This window comes from Augochlora pura, chromosome 4 (assembly GCF_028453695.1).
Source record: "Augochlora pura isolate Apur16 chromosome 4, APUR_v2.2.1, whole genome shotgun sequence".
NCBI classification, from domain to species: Eukaryota; Metazoa; Arthropoda; class Insecta; order Hymenoptera; family Halictidae; genus Augochlora; species Augochlora pura.
This window is the reverse complement of record NC_135775.1, coordinates 28,164,111-28,182,588: the sequence shown is the minus strand read 5'-3', so window position 1 is coordinate 28,182,588 and position 18,478 is coordinate 28,164,111. Positions and strand designations below refer to the sequence as shown.

General features: G+C 49.9%; 1 protein-coding gene across 4 annotated transcripts in view; it reads right to left on the bottom strand.

Annotated features, from left to right (window-relative positions):
• Positions 1 to 1,510: 1,510 nt before the first annotated feature.
• The window catches only part of Arl4 (ADP ribosylation factor-like 4), a 54,391-nt gene continuing 37,423 nt past the window's right edge, over positions 1,511 to 18,478 (bottom strand). For 3 of the 4 annotated variants that reach the window (XM_078179406.1, XM_078179405.1, XM_078179404.1), the window contains 3 exons: positions 12,549 to 14,071; positions 11,623 to 11,838; positions 1,511 to 10,790 (listed from right to left, as the gene is read on the bottom strand). In XM_078179406.1, coding sequence (XP_078035532.1) covers positions 10,594 to 10,790; positions 11,623 to 11,838; positions 12,549 to 12,759 — 624 coding nt within the window. In that variant the 5' untranslated portion in view covers positions 12,760 to 14,071 and the 3' untranslated portion in view covers positions 1,511 to 10,593. The remainder of the gene's footprint in view (positions 10,791 to 11,622; positions 11,839 to 12,548; positions 14,072 to 18,478) is intronic. The other variant, XM_078179407.1, reaches the window with a different exon arrangement.

Here is an 18,478-nt window from a genome sequence, read left to right as displayed (position 1 = left end):
CCCAGAGGTCGGCTTGGTCGGCTCCGGGACTTCTTCCAGTCGGCTGGCCAGCCTTCGGGAAGTCCGATCGACGCGATGCGACGGCACCGGGAAGAGTTTCTGCACCGGCTGCTCCCGTTCAATAGCGATCCATCCGTTTCGATCGGGGGATCGAGGACGCGTTCTGATCGAGGCGTGCTCGCGTTCGCTGCGTGCTGCGTGCTGCGTGCTGCGTGTACCCGGCGCAAATGGACACGTGCTGTCTATTCGATCCTGACGGGAACAATAACCGCCGGCTGTCTCTTCTCCTCCTCCTCTTTCCCTCCCTGTTTCTTCCCGTCGCTCCTTCGCCTTTTTCCTCGGCGACGTCGCTCGTGCGCGGGCTGATTCGCATGAATAAGTAGCCACGACGACGACGACGACGACGACAGACCGGAGGAGGTGGAAACGGTCCGCGCATGATGCGACGCACCGGCCGATTGTTATTGGCCGGATGAAGGTAATTTCAAGGTCCGAGGGGAGAGAGAGAGAGAGATAGAGAAAGAAAGAGAGACGGGTCGAACCCGGGAATCAGGCTCGTGCTGCACCGGAATGCAGGGTTTCGGTGCGTCTTTCACCGGGGTAATTGGCCGGGGGTAATCAACGAGCTTCCGCCTTTGGGATTCTACTATTTTCAGGGCACGACTCGAGATTCAACGTTTGCGGGTTCGCCGATCGAACCGTGATTAAGGAGCTGTTTCGTGTGGTTGGTGAAACGGTCCGAGCGTCGAGTAGAATGCTGCTAATTTAAGTAGTCCTTCCATCGACGAGGCAGGTGTAGCTCGTATTGGTTCAACAGGAATTCGATATTTTCGGGATGGTGATCTCTTGTTTGTCAGTCTATTGGGAGGGCACCGTACGTTTGCGTACTGTGTCTCGATAATTTGCTCGACTATTACGGATTAACCGGGGTCGTTTGTTTAAAGTTCGATTGAACGATTTTCTTGGTCGTTGCCGACTGACCAATTTCGCAGCGTTCGTATTAAATATTAAATACTTTTCGCGAATAATAAGAGAAATAAAATGAAAATAGAAACGAAAATTTGTACAACCTTATGATAAAGTGTTAATAGAAACAGTAGAAGAAACAATGACCGTCCGGTCCTATTAGGGTAATTATTAAGGACGAATAAGCGCTGATCAGCGGATCGTGAAAGGAATCGTAGTGCAAAGCGGTCGTTCGTTAGGCCGACGGAAAAACGAGGCGCGACGAATCCGCGACAAAAGGCGATCGCCGCTCGTCGGCAAGGATCTCTGGTCCGCGGAAGGAAGGTAGGAGAGAGAGAGCCCAAAAACAAACGTCCAATTAAAACATAACGGAATTAGCTGATTTATTTGGAGAGAAAAAAAAAATCCTCGCTCACAGTCGAAAAAGGATCCATTCAGTCTGTCGGAACGAGAGAGCTCGTCCCGGATTTTTGTTTAATGCGACATCCACTTGGCTGCAGCTACGACGACGGGCGTACACAACACGAGTGCATACAATGCGGGCGCGCGTGCGAGCGCACGCTCTCATATACACAAGAAATCGGCGGCGAGAGCCTACTACATAAATATACGAATATCGAAGCCGGCGCGAGGACGAACGACAATGTATAATAATTGTTCTCTCGTATTTTCACGGTAAAAACGCGACTCGTGCCTGCACATCCTGTTTTCCCCAATCTCCGCCCTCTTCTCTCGTCTGCGGAACACACTCGTCGCAAATGTTTTTACAAACCGTTCCATTCCATTCCATTCCACATGCTCTCCCTCCCGTTCGCTCGCTATGGGATAAAGCCGTACGTATAATACATAAATATCGTAATCTATCGATCGAAGCACGAGATAAAATATCGAATGATAATAAAACACAACAAGGGCAAGTATTATTTAGTGTACAATAGAATTTTGAACGACAGTCGATATAAAAACAACAACCATGTTCGACAGATATTGTACGGTCCTGTCCGGAGCCTGGAAAACCGTCCGCGAAAGTCTCGTGGTACATTTCCCATCGAGCGAACGACGTTTCTTCTTCGACGTTCCGCAATCGCTTCAATTTCCTCCACAGTGAATTCCGTTCGTTAAACGCGAGGCTTTCGCTCTCTTTTTTCGCCCCGTCTTCGCGAACACTCCAACGACGCTTAACAAAGCCCCCTCTCTCACCTAATCGTTCTAGAAAGGAAAACCCAACTCGCTGGCAAATCATTTTTAACCGCTCGGATTCCACGCGTCGAACGTCGACGATCCATCGCGATAATCGCGGATCGATCGACGAGCTCTCCGACAATTTAACCCGCTCGCGGACGCGCTATAGAATGCTATAGCATTCATCGCGACACAACCTTGACACGAATGCTTTAGTATTCTACTGGTGTATAAAAAAAATATAACTATTAAAATATGCGGTATACCGAGCACTAGGCTCAAATACGATCGAACGAAATCTCAACGTCGCGATTCGTTTAGAAATCAATCCGCCCGCCTTCGTCAAAATGCCCGCGAACGTGTTAACGAACTTGCTCTTGTCTAGGGAGAGAGGTCCCCGCGAAAATCAGCGCAAACAGCTCCGAAATTCCATTAATACTTGTCGAATGATCGCCGACGGTTTTCCATCGCCGGACAGAGACTCCGCGAGACTTACAGCCTGTTTACCTATTTACAAAGTGTCCTTACAGCATAAAGTTCAATTTGGCGTACGCTACACGTACTCGTCATCCTACCTCTCGCACATATCCTGCTTCACCCGTCCCTCTACTTCTCAATGATTACTCGGGTCTCGACTAGCATCGTCACTCATTATAGTCGTTAGAAATCCGTGTTCTCCGCGTTTCACTCTTTTTCGTCAGCCGCTGCCGCCGCCGCCGCGTCCAGCAAGCGAAATCTCGCCCAGCGTTCTCGTCGCCCTTCGAACACGTCGTCGCCGGATGGTCCAGGACACGCTAATTAGAAGCCCGGGGTAATTAAGCCGTCGGTGGGAGCGATCGGTGCCGCCGGAAGTTCGGAGGAACTGGGTTAAGGCGACGCGACGCTGCAACTAGGACGAGAGGAGAGAGAGGAGAGAGGAGAAAGGGAGGCCTTTCTGTTTGATCAGCTAGGAGAGGTTCGGGCCCGATGCTCGTCCTGCAGGATCTTCCAATCCCCGGCGGAGGGAAGCACTTTGAATAGCAAACCCCCTTGGAGGTCCTGAATTATGATCGCGGCACCAATTTTTCGGCAAGTCAACGATATTGGTCCTGCCGGTGTGTGTACCTAGCCTAACTCTCGACGAGGAACCGAGGCAATCTCTGCATCCGCTGCACTGTACTCGTAGCCGATTTTATAACAAGTAAAACAAGTGACACGATTCACTTTTTAAGTTCCACTGAGCTCTCGAGCATTTATTCTCATCCTGGAAGTGTTTCCTACCTTTTTATAATATCGAATTCTTCGAATCAATTTTTACCTTTATTAATTATTATATCGTTTCTTGTGGTAAACTTAAAAATGTCAAAATTATTTTGGAACATGGTGAAACTATTCTTAGCGGTATCTCAGAATCACTGTTCGATGGGTTGATCGATTATCGTGCCTCGCGTTCCACGGTTGATTTCTTATTCTGTCTGCGAAGAGCCGGGGATATTATCATTCATAAATGAATGTTTTAGAAGCTCGTAAAGTCTCGTCGATATTAAATGATTACAGGGATCGACGTACAAGCCAATGAAATCAGGATCAGCAGATAGGAACGGTGCTCGCGATCAAGAGATGTAGGAAGCGATAAATCTCCGGTCGCTCCGCGAACGTGTTTAAACCCCAGGAAGCGTGTCCGAAGAAGTCGCCAAGTGCTAAGGGAACAGGTTCCATTTCACGTGTTTCGTCCTGTTTGCCGTGTAAACGAGGACTCTCTCTCTCTCTCTCTCTCTCTCTCTCTCTCTCTCTCTCTCTCCTTCTCTACGTTCACAGAGATTCTCTCTCGCCGTCCTTTTCTCACCTTCTGGCCAGGACTGCGAAAATAGCGCCGATTTAAATCAGCATTCTTGGAAGCACCTGTTTGATAAGAGCAGAGGTGGAGTACCCGCGCCGGAGAAAGGTGTAAAGTCCGGGCCCCATTGTTCCCTTTGCAATTCAGAAGGCTTCTCACGCTTGCGAGTTTCGCGTTCTTAAAAAGTTTTCATCTGGCGTCAAGTTATGGCACACAGCAGTTCCGGCCCCGTTTCTCTTTTCTCTTTTTTCCGATAATTATTCAAGAGGCGTTGCGCAACCGGGTCTCCCCGGCAACGAAAATGGTCCACTTGGCCGTCTCGGACATTGGATATTTTATATTCGCGTCGAAGCTAATATTCTAAATCGTGTTTAATAATCTTGCTCGATCGTTAAGGTCTCGGCGCGTCGCCTTGATCTTCGCCGGCGGTTCAGGTGTCCCGATTAAAAAATCATTGTGAAATCTGTCGTCGACGAAACGGACTGAACAATTGTTTTTCTTATCTCGGAGACCGTTCCGAGTGAAAGCCAGAAAGATTTTTCCTAATGCGACCTTCCAGGATTCCACGAGAAACATTTAAAGACCACCTAGTGTCTCAGCGTTTCGTAGAAAATGCTCTCTCGAAACTTTTCTCCTAATCTGAGCGGCGCTGTAAAGCGATTAGGAATCTTGTCCAAGTTCGAAACACTCGTCCCGAATTGGCCGAAGAAGTTCCAGAAGAAAAGCGTTCTTCCAGCGGTCGAGATATTTTGGAATCGGCCGGAATCCCTCGCGGTCGCTGAATTTTCCAGGGAACGTGTCGCGCTGGCTGACAGTAAAAGAATTCCGTGGCTCCGCGCGCGTCTTCCTTCGTCGCTGGAAATATCACTTTGCCGCTATCTGATAACACGGGCCATCGGCCATCATCGTTTCCCTTTTCCACGGGACGCGGTCGTTTCGTTTCACGGCTCGCTGCCGCATCTTTATTTTCTCGATCCTCGTTCCTCGTTCCCCGTTCCCCGTTCCCCGCGCCTTCTGCGGATCGGCCACACGGCGACACGACCAACCGCCCCGTTTTCACCGACGACGATCGAATTTCCCATAGAAACGACCGGGTTACCCCTTCGTTGCTCCGGCACCGGTTTCCCTGAATATTCAAAAATCGCGTGACCCAAGGAATCGCACCTCTGACTCACTCCTCACTGTGCCTTTATCGATTCCCTGCTACTTCGAGACCTCATTTGCATCTTTCCAGTGCTATTTTTCCCCGCGGGGCTAATTCCGACGCGGCTTTGCCTCTGCTACTCTTCGTGACCAGGAAATTTCGCGGCTTGTTCGGGACGATAAAACTGCGGATAATAATCGCGTCGTTTAAGCGAGTGCATTTAGGAGTCTTTGGGCAAGTACTGTTCGGTTCAAACGATTGCAAGCTTCTTTTTCGTGTAGCACGGGAATCGAGAAATCCTTCTGGTATAACTTCGGCCATTTCAACAGTTCCACCCAATTAATTTAATTATTACGTCGAGTGACTCCTTCTCTCACTGAAGCAAATATTAGATCCTTCTTGCATTTTGATCGAGATACATTGGCAATGGGATCGCGGAAATTAGATTCGAAATCTGAAAGAATATGCCCCTCATTTCCAACAATGGCACTTTTAATTTACTTCTAGTAAGTAAATCATCAAGAACAAACATCGAAGCTTCGGTGAACCGTAGATCGAGCGGAATAGAAATCACGCGTCCGCTAAATCCTCGCAACACGATACGCTGTTTTTCTCCGGAGAAATTGAAATCGCTCCGCTCTCCCGCGTTTTTCCACGCTTCCGGATTTCGCGACGACCGCCGTCGCGAGAGATCGCCGTCGCTTCCGGACAACGAAGGCGTATATCGTTCGCCGCAGACCGCGACTTCCGGTCTCTCCCCCTGTCTCTCGAGTTAAATATCGATCCCCCGCGTCTCGCCGGCAAACATCGAGTCCGATTGCCACTCGCGGCGACTTCTCCGTGGAAAACTTCGGCCCGGCTTCCTCGCGGCTACAATTTTCCGATTCTTCTCACTCCCTCCTCTCGATAGAGGGACAATTCTTTAATGAGAATTGTTTGCGGCTTCTTCGACAGTTCGAACGAAAACTCGGAACTCCGTTGTCGAGAACTTCGGAAACCCTCTGGCGAACTTGCTCCTATTAATTATTAATTCTGTTATTTTTCTCCCTCGGTTTGGCTTGCCTCTGTGCTCCACCCGCGGATCTCCGAATTTCCTTCGTTTCTTTCGAGGGTCTCTCGCGGAAGTCGAAATTAGCAGCAAAATTGTGTTCGATCTTCATCTCTAAATAGACGAGAGAACTTTCGCCGAGGTTAATTCAATTTGGAGGACGTAGATCTTGTGTGCTCCTTAACTCGATCGGAATATTCGAGGACCGCCTTTTTATTCGTCGACGACCACTTTCTGGAAGCACTTTCCTCGGACCTTTCCACGTCCGCGGCAAACTCCGGAGCCGATTAAATTTAGAGGACACGGGTTAAAATAAATCTGGACTGCCCCCCCGAACCCCGGATCGGAAAGGAAAACGATCCGGGTCGTTTATTTTCGGGAAGTTTCTGTCTTCGTTAGGAGTTTTGCTACGTTCGGAAAGTTCGAACGCGGACATCAAACGGAACGCGCGTGCGCGCGCGCGCGCAAACGGACCGGTTGCTGCTGCATCGTTCCTCGTCCGGTTTACTTCTGCTTGTTCGCTTCGATTCCGTCGTCCTACTTGGACACTTTAATTAAACGATGTTGCATCTTCGGGGAATCGACGGCGCAAAGTGCTCTCTCTCCTTGCCGAGACGGACCTCTTGGAAGATTGGTCTTCGGTATCTGGGTTGTTTTATATCCGAATGAAATTTACTTATCGCGCAGGGAGTTGCAGCACGCGGAGAAAACTACTGTGGGAAAAACGTCGGCCGACGAGAACGCTGCACGAAATCGAAGCTTGAACAACCGGCTTCCCGCTTTTCGCGATTAGACGAACGGAAATGGAACAATCCTTGCGGTGTAGCTGCTTTCAATCGAGACGAGCAGCTCTTATTTTGCAGCACCAGATTCCCGAAAATTAAAAGAACAAAATTAAAAGAACCCTGTAATCTTTTTAAACGCATCGCGGAAAGATGATTTTAACGCGCTGATAGATCATGAAGTGTATTAAATATTTATTTTACGAATGAATTTGGTCAAATAAATTCTGATTTGATTTTATGCAAATTTTAACAAGGATAAATGAAGAATTCGTTAATGCTGCATCTTTTCTGACTAGAAATAAAGAAATCGAAGAGGGTTAATCAGCTGAGTGCAAAATTGTGATACGATTTAAAGGGTCCGTGGAGCCCACGCGGGTGACAAGAAAGTCCCTTTAACTCCACCGGAGGGTTTTAATGACTCATCGACACCGTTCATGGTGTGATACGTTTCGAACGGTGACTCACCCATGACTATTCCAGCATCCTTCACTCGGAGTCATCGCGCGCGTCTCCGCCTCGAAACAACCATAGAATACAGCGCAGCGTTCGTTTAAGTTTTCGATACCGAGAAATCGTTAGCTTCTAGACAGCTGACACCGCAAGTCTCCCGTTTCCCGACAAAAATTGACCGATCGTCTCGCTTTCGGCCGTTCTCGAAATCCATGGCTCCCGTTTCTCATCGGAGCCGATCGATCACTTCGCCTCCATTAACTTCGCGCATTTCTCCCTCGCTCTCTAACGAAAATTAATCGATCCGCTCTTTCGGATTCCACTCGCAAAAAATGATTCGTTCCGACGGAAGCGCATTCCCGGCGGTGCACGTGTAATTTTCTGTTCGCCGGATTGCTGGCTTCGGTTCTCCCAGAAAGACGAACGATCCGCTTGGAAACGTTCTCTACGGCGAGACTCGCGAATTATCGATGGCGAGCCGAGTTTCCGTTTGCCATCGGTAATCTCCCCTTTCCGGATCAGGTGGAGCAAGAGCGGAGAGAGAGAGAGAGAGAGAGGGGGGGAGAGAGGCCACCTGAACGGACAGATAGCGATAGTCGGTCGCACGATTTCGAGTTCCATTAAGCTGCGTTCCCACGTGTCTAACCCGCGGAACGCACTCGAAACGGTGAAGAGCCCGTCGTCTCTCGACAGTCTCGAGTGCGTTCCACGCGCGCGCGCGTCGATCGTTACGCATACCGGAGAACGGCGCGCAGCTTCGGCGGAAAGAAATCAGAAACCCCGGGGAATATTGTCTGACAAGCTGCTGGTCGATAAGAGCTACTCGTTACCGGAAGTGTCAGTGTTTCCGAGGGGCCCCCCTCGGGTAAACACCGGCGAGAACCGCGAGCGCGCACCGTTTTGAGCCGGATTCCGTCGTTCGAGCGAGAGATCGACGTCGAAACTCGCCGAAATCATCGTTAAGCACTCGCTCGGCCCCGATACTATTTCGCCGAACAGAACACACCATGTTTTCCCAAACGAAAGACTGTCACTAATAATTATTCTATAAAAATGATACAGACCGCAAAATCTCTCAAACAGAACATCGTGCCTTTTGAACGTCGTCGAAAGCGTCGAACAGAAACGCCGTCATTAAATTTCCCGAAACAAAAGATCGTCTCAGCTAATTATACCCTAAAAATACGACTACCAATAAAATTTGTCAAACAAAACATTCCGTCGAATTTCGACGAACATCGTCGTATTCGAAATTCGCGTAAAGCGTCGTCAAACATCCGCGAACGAAACGCAACAACCACGACGAACACGACGAACACGACGACGCTCAAAAGTCGGCGTAAATTTCGGAAACGCGTGTAACAGCTCGCGAATAACACAACGAAACATTAATCTATCCTAATGACAAAACGACATCATCCTCGCGTATCACGATCCAGCGATCATCGAGAGCAGCCACCGTCCGACTTTGCTCGAGATATGTATGATTCCGTAGCTCAAAACGATCGGTTCGCATCCCGTGGGAGCTGCTGTCTCCCCCTTTCCTTGTTAAATACCACGACGACAGACAACGAGTACAAATATACAGGTGCGCGTGAACGCCGCTCCGACGAGCCTCGACGTTAGACAACGCGCCGATTAGGTTCTCGTCGCGGGTTAACGGTTTACGTCGAGAATCATCGCGACGACACGCGGTTTCTTTGCGCGACGCTACGGGGGGTACAAGGGGGTCGTTCTTTATCACATCTTTTTACAAAAATCGGTTTTACACGGTGGGGGGAAGGGGGAAGGGGGAAGGGTCCGCGACGCGACAGGACGACCTGGCCGCGTCGCTCTTCATCGCGTTACAACGTATAAAGGTGCAAAAATCCGGAGAGGCACGGTCGTCGCCGGGACTCCTAGGTCCGCGATCCACCTCGACATATCTACGAGTTCGCCTAGTTCGATACAGGATCGATTACCATGATTGTTTGAGATTTATTGACGCAAAGAGACGGCCCCCGTGGATACTCGACGAGTGTACTCGTCCACGGACCGCCGGGAACCGAGAGGAGAAACCATCCGAGCGACTACGGCGACTGGCTTTCGTTCCTTGCGCTTTGATCGATTGCTTTTTGTATCGATCGTTTGAAATGGTGAGCTTCGAGAGCATGAAAGTAAACTTGGCGCGAATCGGGTCGGGTTTAAAATGAAACACGGCCAGAGAACTCGGTTAATTAATCAAGATCGAGATAAGAGGATCCAAGGCAGTTCTTATCTCGGCTAAAAACGACGGACAAACGGGCCGTCCCGAATCCCTTTGTTAAACAGACGTTCAGACGCGTGTACAATTAGGCGAATTGTGAAAAGCGGTGCTATACCATCGGCCGGTTTCTCGTTGGCTCGTTACTCACGCGACCGTTCGCGGCCCGTCGCGTCGCCGGCGATCGCTCAGAGGGGCTTATCCCCCCGGCTCGGGACGTCGCTCCGATTAGCATGGGGACGCAGATGTTCGCGCGCGGGAGCCGTCATTGTTATTAATACGAGCGACGTCATCCGTATCAACGACGGAGCCGTCGTTATCGCGAGACCCGACCGCTGACCCGTTGCCCGGCAGCAAAGTAGGCGTCCGATTCTCGCGAGCGGTCACGTCGTCGACGACGACGACAGACTCCGTGCAACACCTTCGTCAGAAAGGAAGTCCTATGAAACAGAGCCTCCGCGTGTGGAACGCGTCGAAGAAGCACTTGTTTCGACGTGGTTCCCGGGGAACGACACGATACTTGGAACAACGTTGATCCCGCCGCTTCCGTCGGAAGCTCTTCAGGATCGGTCTCGGAAAAGACCGAATTCGTCTACTCTTTGGAAGAACCGTTTCTCCAATGACAAGCTTCTCTTCTCCTCGGTCGGTCTCCGCCTCGGAAGAGACCTTGGTCGTAGGGTCGAGAGATCCGCTGCTGGCGTTAGTGTTCGTTCAGCGACACGATCCGTCAACAAGCGATGGAAACTGATCGTCGATCCACGGAAACGTGCGCGCTCGGCTCGACGTTTCTCAAGGAGGCCTCGCGTTCTCTCATTCGAGAACCTCCCGGTCGACGGCATCGCGCGACGCCGAGGTGGACGAGGACGAAGACGCCTTTGAAGGCGTAGCTGGCGCCAAAGGAGAGACTGTCCGCGACTGACAATATCAGAAGACGCACGTGCAGTCCTCCGAGGCCCTGGCCTACCTGGCCCGCTTCCTGTTCAGCTTCGCCAGCTTACGCCGCTTCAGGATCAGCTGGTACAACGTGTCCAGGCCCTCGTGCAGGCCCTCGCCGGTGATCGCGCAAGCCGGCTGCACACGGATGCACGCGCTACCCGGCATCCCCGCCAGCTCCAGGACCCCCAGGTGCTTCTCCAGCTCGCCGACCTCTTTCGCACCTGTAGGCACGCGAAACCACCGCTTGGTCAGTCCTGCCAACTAGATACGTCTTCCCGAAGACTCGGTAGATGACTAGAGGATCTTGGGCTTTTCGGGATCTTCTTGGACTCTGTCATTGGGAGCCAAGGTTTGGAGACTTTGCGAATGGAGGATCATCCTAGTAGCTGGTCGGGAATGGGAGGCTTTCGAGATCTTCAAGGACCTTGTCTCGATTCGATGATGAAGTTCCAAAATTAGTTGGTTAGCGACTGGTGACCAGAATGGGGATGATAGGAGGATTCTCATGGATTCCTGACGCGCAAGGTTTGGATAAAGGGGAAGTTACTGGTCGCGGTACGAGTCGACTGTAAACTGGATCTGTGCTCCGGTGTCGGACAAGTTCAATCGACGGTGCAAGTTATGCAACGCGGGACGCAAGACGGCTCGACCCGGCGAACCGTGCTCGGATGAGATCAGATTAATTTTTCTACGACAGCTTTCTTTCAACGTTATCAAAGAAGCGGCAGCCCCATCGTGAGGATGAAGAGCCGCTGATCTAGAATCTAAACATGTTCTACTATAAATCTCGGTCAAGTGCATTCGCAGACTTCCAACACGAAGCCCTGCGCCTCGAACCAATGCGATAGTGTTTTCTCGGCCACTTGATCCTGTGCATTCAGAAGACTTCAAAGGCCATTCTATTTTCCAGAGATCATCGATCAGAATCATTTAACCGGGATTTGCCGAGTGAAATCTATGCTTCGAATGATTATGGTCCCAAGGTGTTCTTCGCCTTTGAAATCTCTAGCCAATTAGTTTGTAGGAAAGGTGATACGAGTGTTATCGCCTTACCTGGCAAGTCCTGTTTATTGGCCAGGATCAGGATAGGCACGCCGGCGTTGTCCGGGCTCCTGGCTGTCCTGGTCAGCTCCATCTTCGCTTCTTCGAGCCTCTCGGCGTCGCACGAGTCCACCACGAAGATGATCCCGTCCGTGCACCGAGTGTACGACTTCCACAAAGGCCGTAACTTTTCCTGGCCGCCCACGTCCCACACGAGGAAGTTCACACCTGCGGCAGACAAGGATAACACAGTGGTCAGATACGAATACGTCTCGCGTCGTTTCGATTACTTCATACGGCTGCAAATTTTCTGGGAAAACGCGCGCGGCAGAAAAGTAAGGAAGAAAACTATCGATTAAACGATTACTAACGCGCTCGTAAAACCGATTTAGTCTAGCCATAAAACCGATGAAGAAACTTGCGCGGCGATGCCTGCTATCTTAAGCACGGCTGCTCGCTGAGACCGCGTAATCCCTTTTACTCTTGCGTGACCCTAATTTCTGAGGACGGTGACTCCGCTCCACTTGCGATTCGCGTTCGAATTTTCGGTGTCGAGAACTCCGTTGCTATCGGAGTCTGAAATTCTCATCGGGACTTGAAATCCTTTCAAAAGCTCGTCGGGATTCGAAATTTATGGAACTAGAAATGGCGTTCTCGTTTTGTCGACGAGAATTTAAGACTTAATATTTATGGGACTAAAAGCAGTACTTTCGTACGAATTTCTGACGAGTATTTGACACTTGATATTTATGGAACTAGAAATGGCACTTTAATTTTCTCGACGAGCATACGAGGCTTTAAAATGGAAGTAGAAACGGTACTCTAATTTTTCTCGGTTAAGTATTCGAGACTTCTCGTGGGTTGTGGGATCTTGATTTCTCTGCAAAAAAAAAGTTGAGAAGAGTAGGTCGCCGCGCGTTATGAAGTTAAGGATTTACCTTTCGCTTTTCCGATGCCGCCGCGAATTCTCTCGCAGTTGAAGCCGATGGTTGGCACGGTGTTCAGATACTGGTCGAACTTCAGCCGATACAACGCCGTCGTTTTGCCGGCGCTGTCGAGGCCGAGCATGGCCACGTGGAGCGGCGTTCCCGTAGGAAGCGCCTCTAAGAACCCGCCGCTCGTCCCGCTCCTGCCCATCCCGGCACCCATTCCTCTCCCTCTTAGGCCTCTTCCACCTCTGTCGTCCGTTTATCAGGCATTTAGCCCTCCTCCCTCCGCAGCCCCTCAATATCGACGCCCTTTTCACCTCCTCTAATCAATTTTTATTATACGGGTTCCCTCTCTTTCACGGTTCCTTATCGTTTCTTAAAATAAAATTCCTCTTCCCCTCCTCTCTCTCTCTCTCTCTCTCTCTCTCTCTCTCTCTATCTTCTAGCTTCCATTCTTTCGAGATCCTCTCTTGAATGCTCGATCAATTTTTCTTCCCCCGTTCTCCTCTCCTTTACAATTTCCTATCCTTTGCACAGTTCTGTCTTCAAGCTTTCATTCCTCTGGAACTCTCCTCTTTTGAACGCCGGCTTCCTCATCGGTTTATCGACAGGGTCACCTATCCGTCTCAATTCTTCTTAATCTCTTCCTCTATCTTTCTTCCTAGAAACCATTCCGGATCTCCTTTCAGGTGTCCTATTTCTTCATTCTTGCCGGTCGACGTTTTTCTTGATACGCTCCTTGAATTACTCGTCGAGCTGTCTCTCGTCTCTTCGGGGACTCTCTTCAGTGACTCTCTTCAGATTAGATTCTCTATCGTCTCGATTTATCTTCGAAAGAGACTCTCGCAGGCTCGCGCGTGCCTATCGATCCTTAATTTCCTATCCCCGGTGTCTGAATTTTCTCCTCTAGACGTGTCTCTCCGAAGTGTTCGCCTATCTCGAACGACTCTTGTTCCTTTAGAGGTATCCTCGGTTTAATACCTTCCTCAGCGCCCGAATTTCTTCCAGGTATCTCTCCTCTTATTTATTTATCCGTGAGACTCTTGTTCCTACAACCGAACCAATATCTCTTATAGTCTCTAACAGCCGAATTCCCGCCACTTCGGTACCTCTATCCCGACTTTCCCATCCGCTATTTACCTCCTCGTGGTCTCTATTTCTCCAGGCCGGTACATTTCATTCGTGTGGCTCTCTACCTGACCCTACCAGCCAGGGCCAAGGGAGAGGAGAGAGAACTCCCTTCCACCGAATCCCCTGGGTTTATGATCCCGCGGCGTCCCTTTATTCCATGCTGGCCGCTGTACCTGCCGTTCCGAGACGTTTCTTCTTCTTCTTGTTTCTCGTAGTTGTTGATCCGTCGTCGTCGTCGGGCCGGCCGGCCGCCTTTCGTGTCTCTGGGCCAAAGTCGCGGACGGTGGGAGAAGAGCAAGGGAGGAAGAGAGAGAAGGGAGAGGCTCTGGCTGTCTCCGCTTTCGATGCTCGTCCCCGCCGTAAAAGGACTCGCTTCGAGGCCACGATCACCACCACGCCGGCTGAAAATGAAAGGAGAAACGCGTTATCGATGCCCCTCTGTCTGCCGATTATCCGGCGATTTTTCGCGAACCCCTTTTTACTGTCTGGACCCGGTCCGCGCGCGAGTCCCTGACATGTCGTCTCTTTAGGGGGGGACAAGTTTCTCGACGACGCCAGCCGTCTCGAAAATCAACCCCTCTACTTGTAATCCTATCGATGCTTTTCGTACCACGTCTATTCCAATTTATTTATTCGCAGTAGAGTGTATTCTAATTGGACAGCGGACTAAATTCATCTATAGTTACATTTTACGAAGAACGATAGCATAATAGTTTTTGATAAAGGTTCGCCATCTAATTACGATACACTTGCAATATTTCGGGAAGCTATTGCCTGCTACATAAATGATCGATCTTCTACTTTAAGATCCGTGTCTCTTAATTATATTCCCACCCGAAACTCCGTCGATTTGTTTAAGCTGCTAGACTTGCGATCGGCCCAACGCGTCGACCAAATTTATGATTACAGCGGCGTGAAATATCGCGTCCTTCGTTCCTAATTCCTGGGAGAGGATTCGCAGAGGGACTCTTAAACGGTCCATGGAGAGGGTCCACTACTCCGGTTCAGGGGATCGTGCACGAAACCGCCAGGTGAGCCGCCCGGAGCCATCGCGAGGCGATCTCGAAACTCTCTCCGATCTATAATGGCCACGGCAAGGATCGTTGGAGGATCGAGCAGGCTCGAAAACTACTGAATCCGAACGCGACGAGAGGCTCTCTCCTCCCTCTCTCTCTCTCTCTCTCTCTCTCTCTCTCTCTCACTCACTCTCGGTCTTTCTCTCGCGTTGTTCTTTGTGGCGAGGGTCGTACCTTCTGATCGATAGCTTCTCGAGGAACCAGTCCTGCGTCCCGGCGACTTTGGATCGAGTCGAGGATCGGCCGGTGGGTGGAGTTCTGGAGGGGAATTAGAGAAAAACGCTGTGTCGACCGGGAAACGTCGCAGAAAAATCCTCGGGCCGATAAGTCTTCGAATTGCGAACGAAAGGTGGTTGTTGAAAATATTTTTCACAGCCCGAGGAAACGTTGCAAAATTGTGCAACCCTGTCGAAACGAACGAGAAAAGACGCCATCATTCAATGCAAAATAAAGTCGCAACAATGTTTTAATATGGATTAATGGTTAAAATACTTCGGCTTTAAGCGCGAGGCAGAAGGGCCGGGGGCGATTAATCGATCGAGATAAGCGGGCGTTATAGCGGACAATTAAGCAGCGGGGATACTTTATTATACGAAAAGCTCGTTAAGGAAAAGGAAAAAAGTGGGGACGTCGGTGGATCCCCGTAACCTTGGCAAAGAGTGGCCCCGGACTAACGAGTGCGCATGCAAATCCTGCCCGGCAACGTATTCCAGTTTCGCGGCACACGATTAATCTCTCTTTCCAGCCTGCCGCGTTTTATGGATAACGACGATTACCGGGACGCGGAATTTCTGGGGCCCTCGTTCGTTAAACATAATGCAACGCCGACGAATATTAGGCTGTCGCCGAACGACGATAAATACGCCGACCTAACGGCGGCGCGCCGAATGGACGCTGCGGAATTGTGTGAACGAGCTTGATTCTCTACAGAGCTCTCTGCTTCGAATGTCGGAGAAGAGTATCGGCTCGGACCGCGCGATGCTTTCATGAGAATTGTCCAATTAATTTCAAGGCGACGACAAGCTCTTTAATGACGCTGCGCCTCCGATCCTCGGAGTTCTATTGATATTTTTAGGAAATATAGCGCGAGAACTTTTGTACTCGCGTTTCGCCGATTTCACGAAATGTTAACGTATTGACTGACGAACGTATATTGAACAAACGTGTGAACAAAAATGAATAAATAGTAATAAGTAAAAAAATAGTAATTAGTAAAGTAAAGAATGGTATAAAATGATAAGTAAAGTATAACGAGCGACTCTAATAAACCGCGTAAGTGCTTGAAACAAATCCTATGCGGCTCCTCGTGCCATTCAACTTTCTTCTTCCCTACAGCTTTTTCTGTACTTTTCACTAAGGAGACATAACCCGTCCTAATTAAGCGAGTTACCCCCATGCACTGTACAGTCCTAGAAACTGGCTCGCTGAATGCGAGCCTCGTATGCATCTCTAATTGTCAGCAGGAATGCACCCAGTCGTCGCATGCTTTCCGTCTCGAAACGCTGGACAAAACAAGCTCGCAATTTTATACGTAGACATGTTACACAGCTATATAAATTGATTTCTCGCCAGTAAACAAACAAATAAATAAATAAATAAATTAGTAAATGAATGAACTTATCACGGTACAAAAAATTCTCTAACACTGCCTGTTACCAATGATATTACGTGTACGTTCGCGCACACCTTTGTCACCGTGTAATTTCATTGTATTCTTTCCGTAGTGAATTCGATTTTCGAGAATTCTCCGGATTCAATTGTCGCCGAGAAAAGTCACGCTGGAACGATTCCGCGGGCCGCGGAAGGAAAGCTTAACGAGGGCACGCGCGTCCCTTCGCCAGGATCGAGCGAGACTTTTCCGGCGAGGGCTTCATAAAGGCCGGGTTCAATTTCGCCCGGGAAAATTGCATTCGACTGGTGGCAGGAAACACGAGTGGCCTCGGGGAAACGGAAACCGAGTGTTTCACCAAAGATACCGCCAGGAGTTGCGGGGTTTTTCCGGGTCGTAAATCAACCCCGCGTCGAACTTTCCGCTGGCGAAAATTGTATTCTCAATGGGGGGAGAAGACGCGGTGGATGCTCGTTCCGCCGTCCCCGGGGCTGGAACGACGGTAACGTGCCCCCAGAAATAACACCCCGCGGCCACGCGGCCGAATTTCTTCGGGCTTGCCGCAAATGAAATTCGCTCGACGGTGTGTCAAATCCACGGTTTATCGTCGCTTTCGAATTAACGCTCTTGTTAATCGAAACAATCGAGCAGCACAAATTTGCTACAAATTTATTTTAAACCTACGGGTTCCTCATAAATTTGTATTTTACCTACACGTTTTTACTCTACGGCATTAAATCCGTAACCTAGTTACAACGGCGCAGAGTCTACGGTAACTTTCAGTCATCAAATTAACTTCTTGATCGCAAAGAATTAATAACGAATTTCCCAGAGTGTTCTAGAATTGATTGGTTCGCGGGAGAACGAGCAATTAGTACGGCATTCGCGGATGAAAATTTGCAGTTCGCTGTCGGAGAAAGTGGGTCAATGTTTTACGATGTTTGGCGATAAAGGGGGCGACAAGAGTTTCCGTGAAAAAAAAAAATCGAGGGGAGCAGAGAGGCGCGAACATGTGGCAGAATTTTGCCCGCGTTTCCATCGACCGAAAAATGGGAACAATTTATCCGTCGGTACGCGAGCGCCCGATAGGCGAAAAGAGAAACACCGAACAGCCGCGTTCGGTGTCTCTCTTCCGGCCCATTGTCCCCGGCATCCGGTATCTAGCATCCTCTTTTTTCAGCAAGTCAGGTGAATCCTTTATTCTTATTTCCGTCACGATCGGATCTACGGGCTCGGACTTCCGCGTTCGCCGTGCGTTTCGATCGCTCGATTGCCGCGTGCCTATTTACGGATCGGGGACCGTTCTACCCCTCCTTCCGCGGGAGCAATTGCAGCCGTTAACGGCGCCAATTATCGACTAATCGTTTAACTTTCTTTCAGCCGTGGATCCTTTCCGAGCCCCATTGTTCCAGAAAGACTATTTTCTCCGATTACGCAACTCGCCACTTTTCTTCTTGCGTTCTAACAAATCAAGTGCCATTACATGCTTTGTTCCCGCCACCTTTCCTTTCTCTCTCTCTCTCTCTCTCTCTCTCTCTCTCTCTCTCTGTCTCCCTCCCTCTCTCTCAGTCCGTTAACAGAAATTTGCCTGCTTAATTCAAGAACGGCCAATTCCGTGCAATTTCGTAGCCGCGCTTCCTCGAACCCCGACGACCGTTGCGAAAGCGAGAGTGCGCGAGGAGAGAACACGCGAGAACATTTCGTCGGGCTCGTTGGCACATGCCCCGACTATATTAAACGACTGTGTACCGCGTTATTAAGCCGTCGTAAATGAAATGTCACGGAGGTGTCCGACTGGAACTGTCGCAATTCGAAGATTGCGCAACTTTCGAACCGCCCGCGGCGTTAAAAAGTCCTCGAATCAATGCTGCACCTTGCCCCCGATTAGCGTACCTGTCTTCTCCTAATCGGTGTTTCAGCTACACCTCCGATTGCCCAGACAATTCACGCTGAAATATTAAGGCAATTGGATCCACGAACGGCATTAGGAATTATCAACGAAAAATAAAATAATGCAGAGGATAATTGTAGCCTGGGTTTCCTGGACGTTCGCGAGCAGGAACGGCCCACGTGGTGGTGGACCGTCTAGACGAGACGAAACACGTAATCCGCAGGTACCGAGG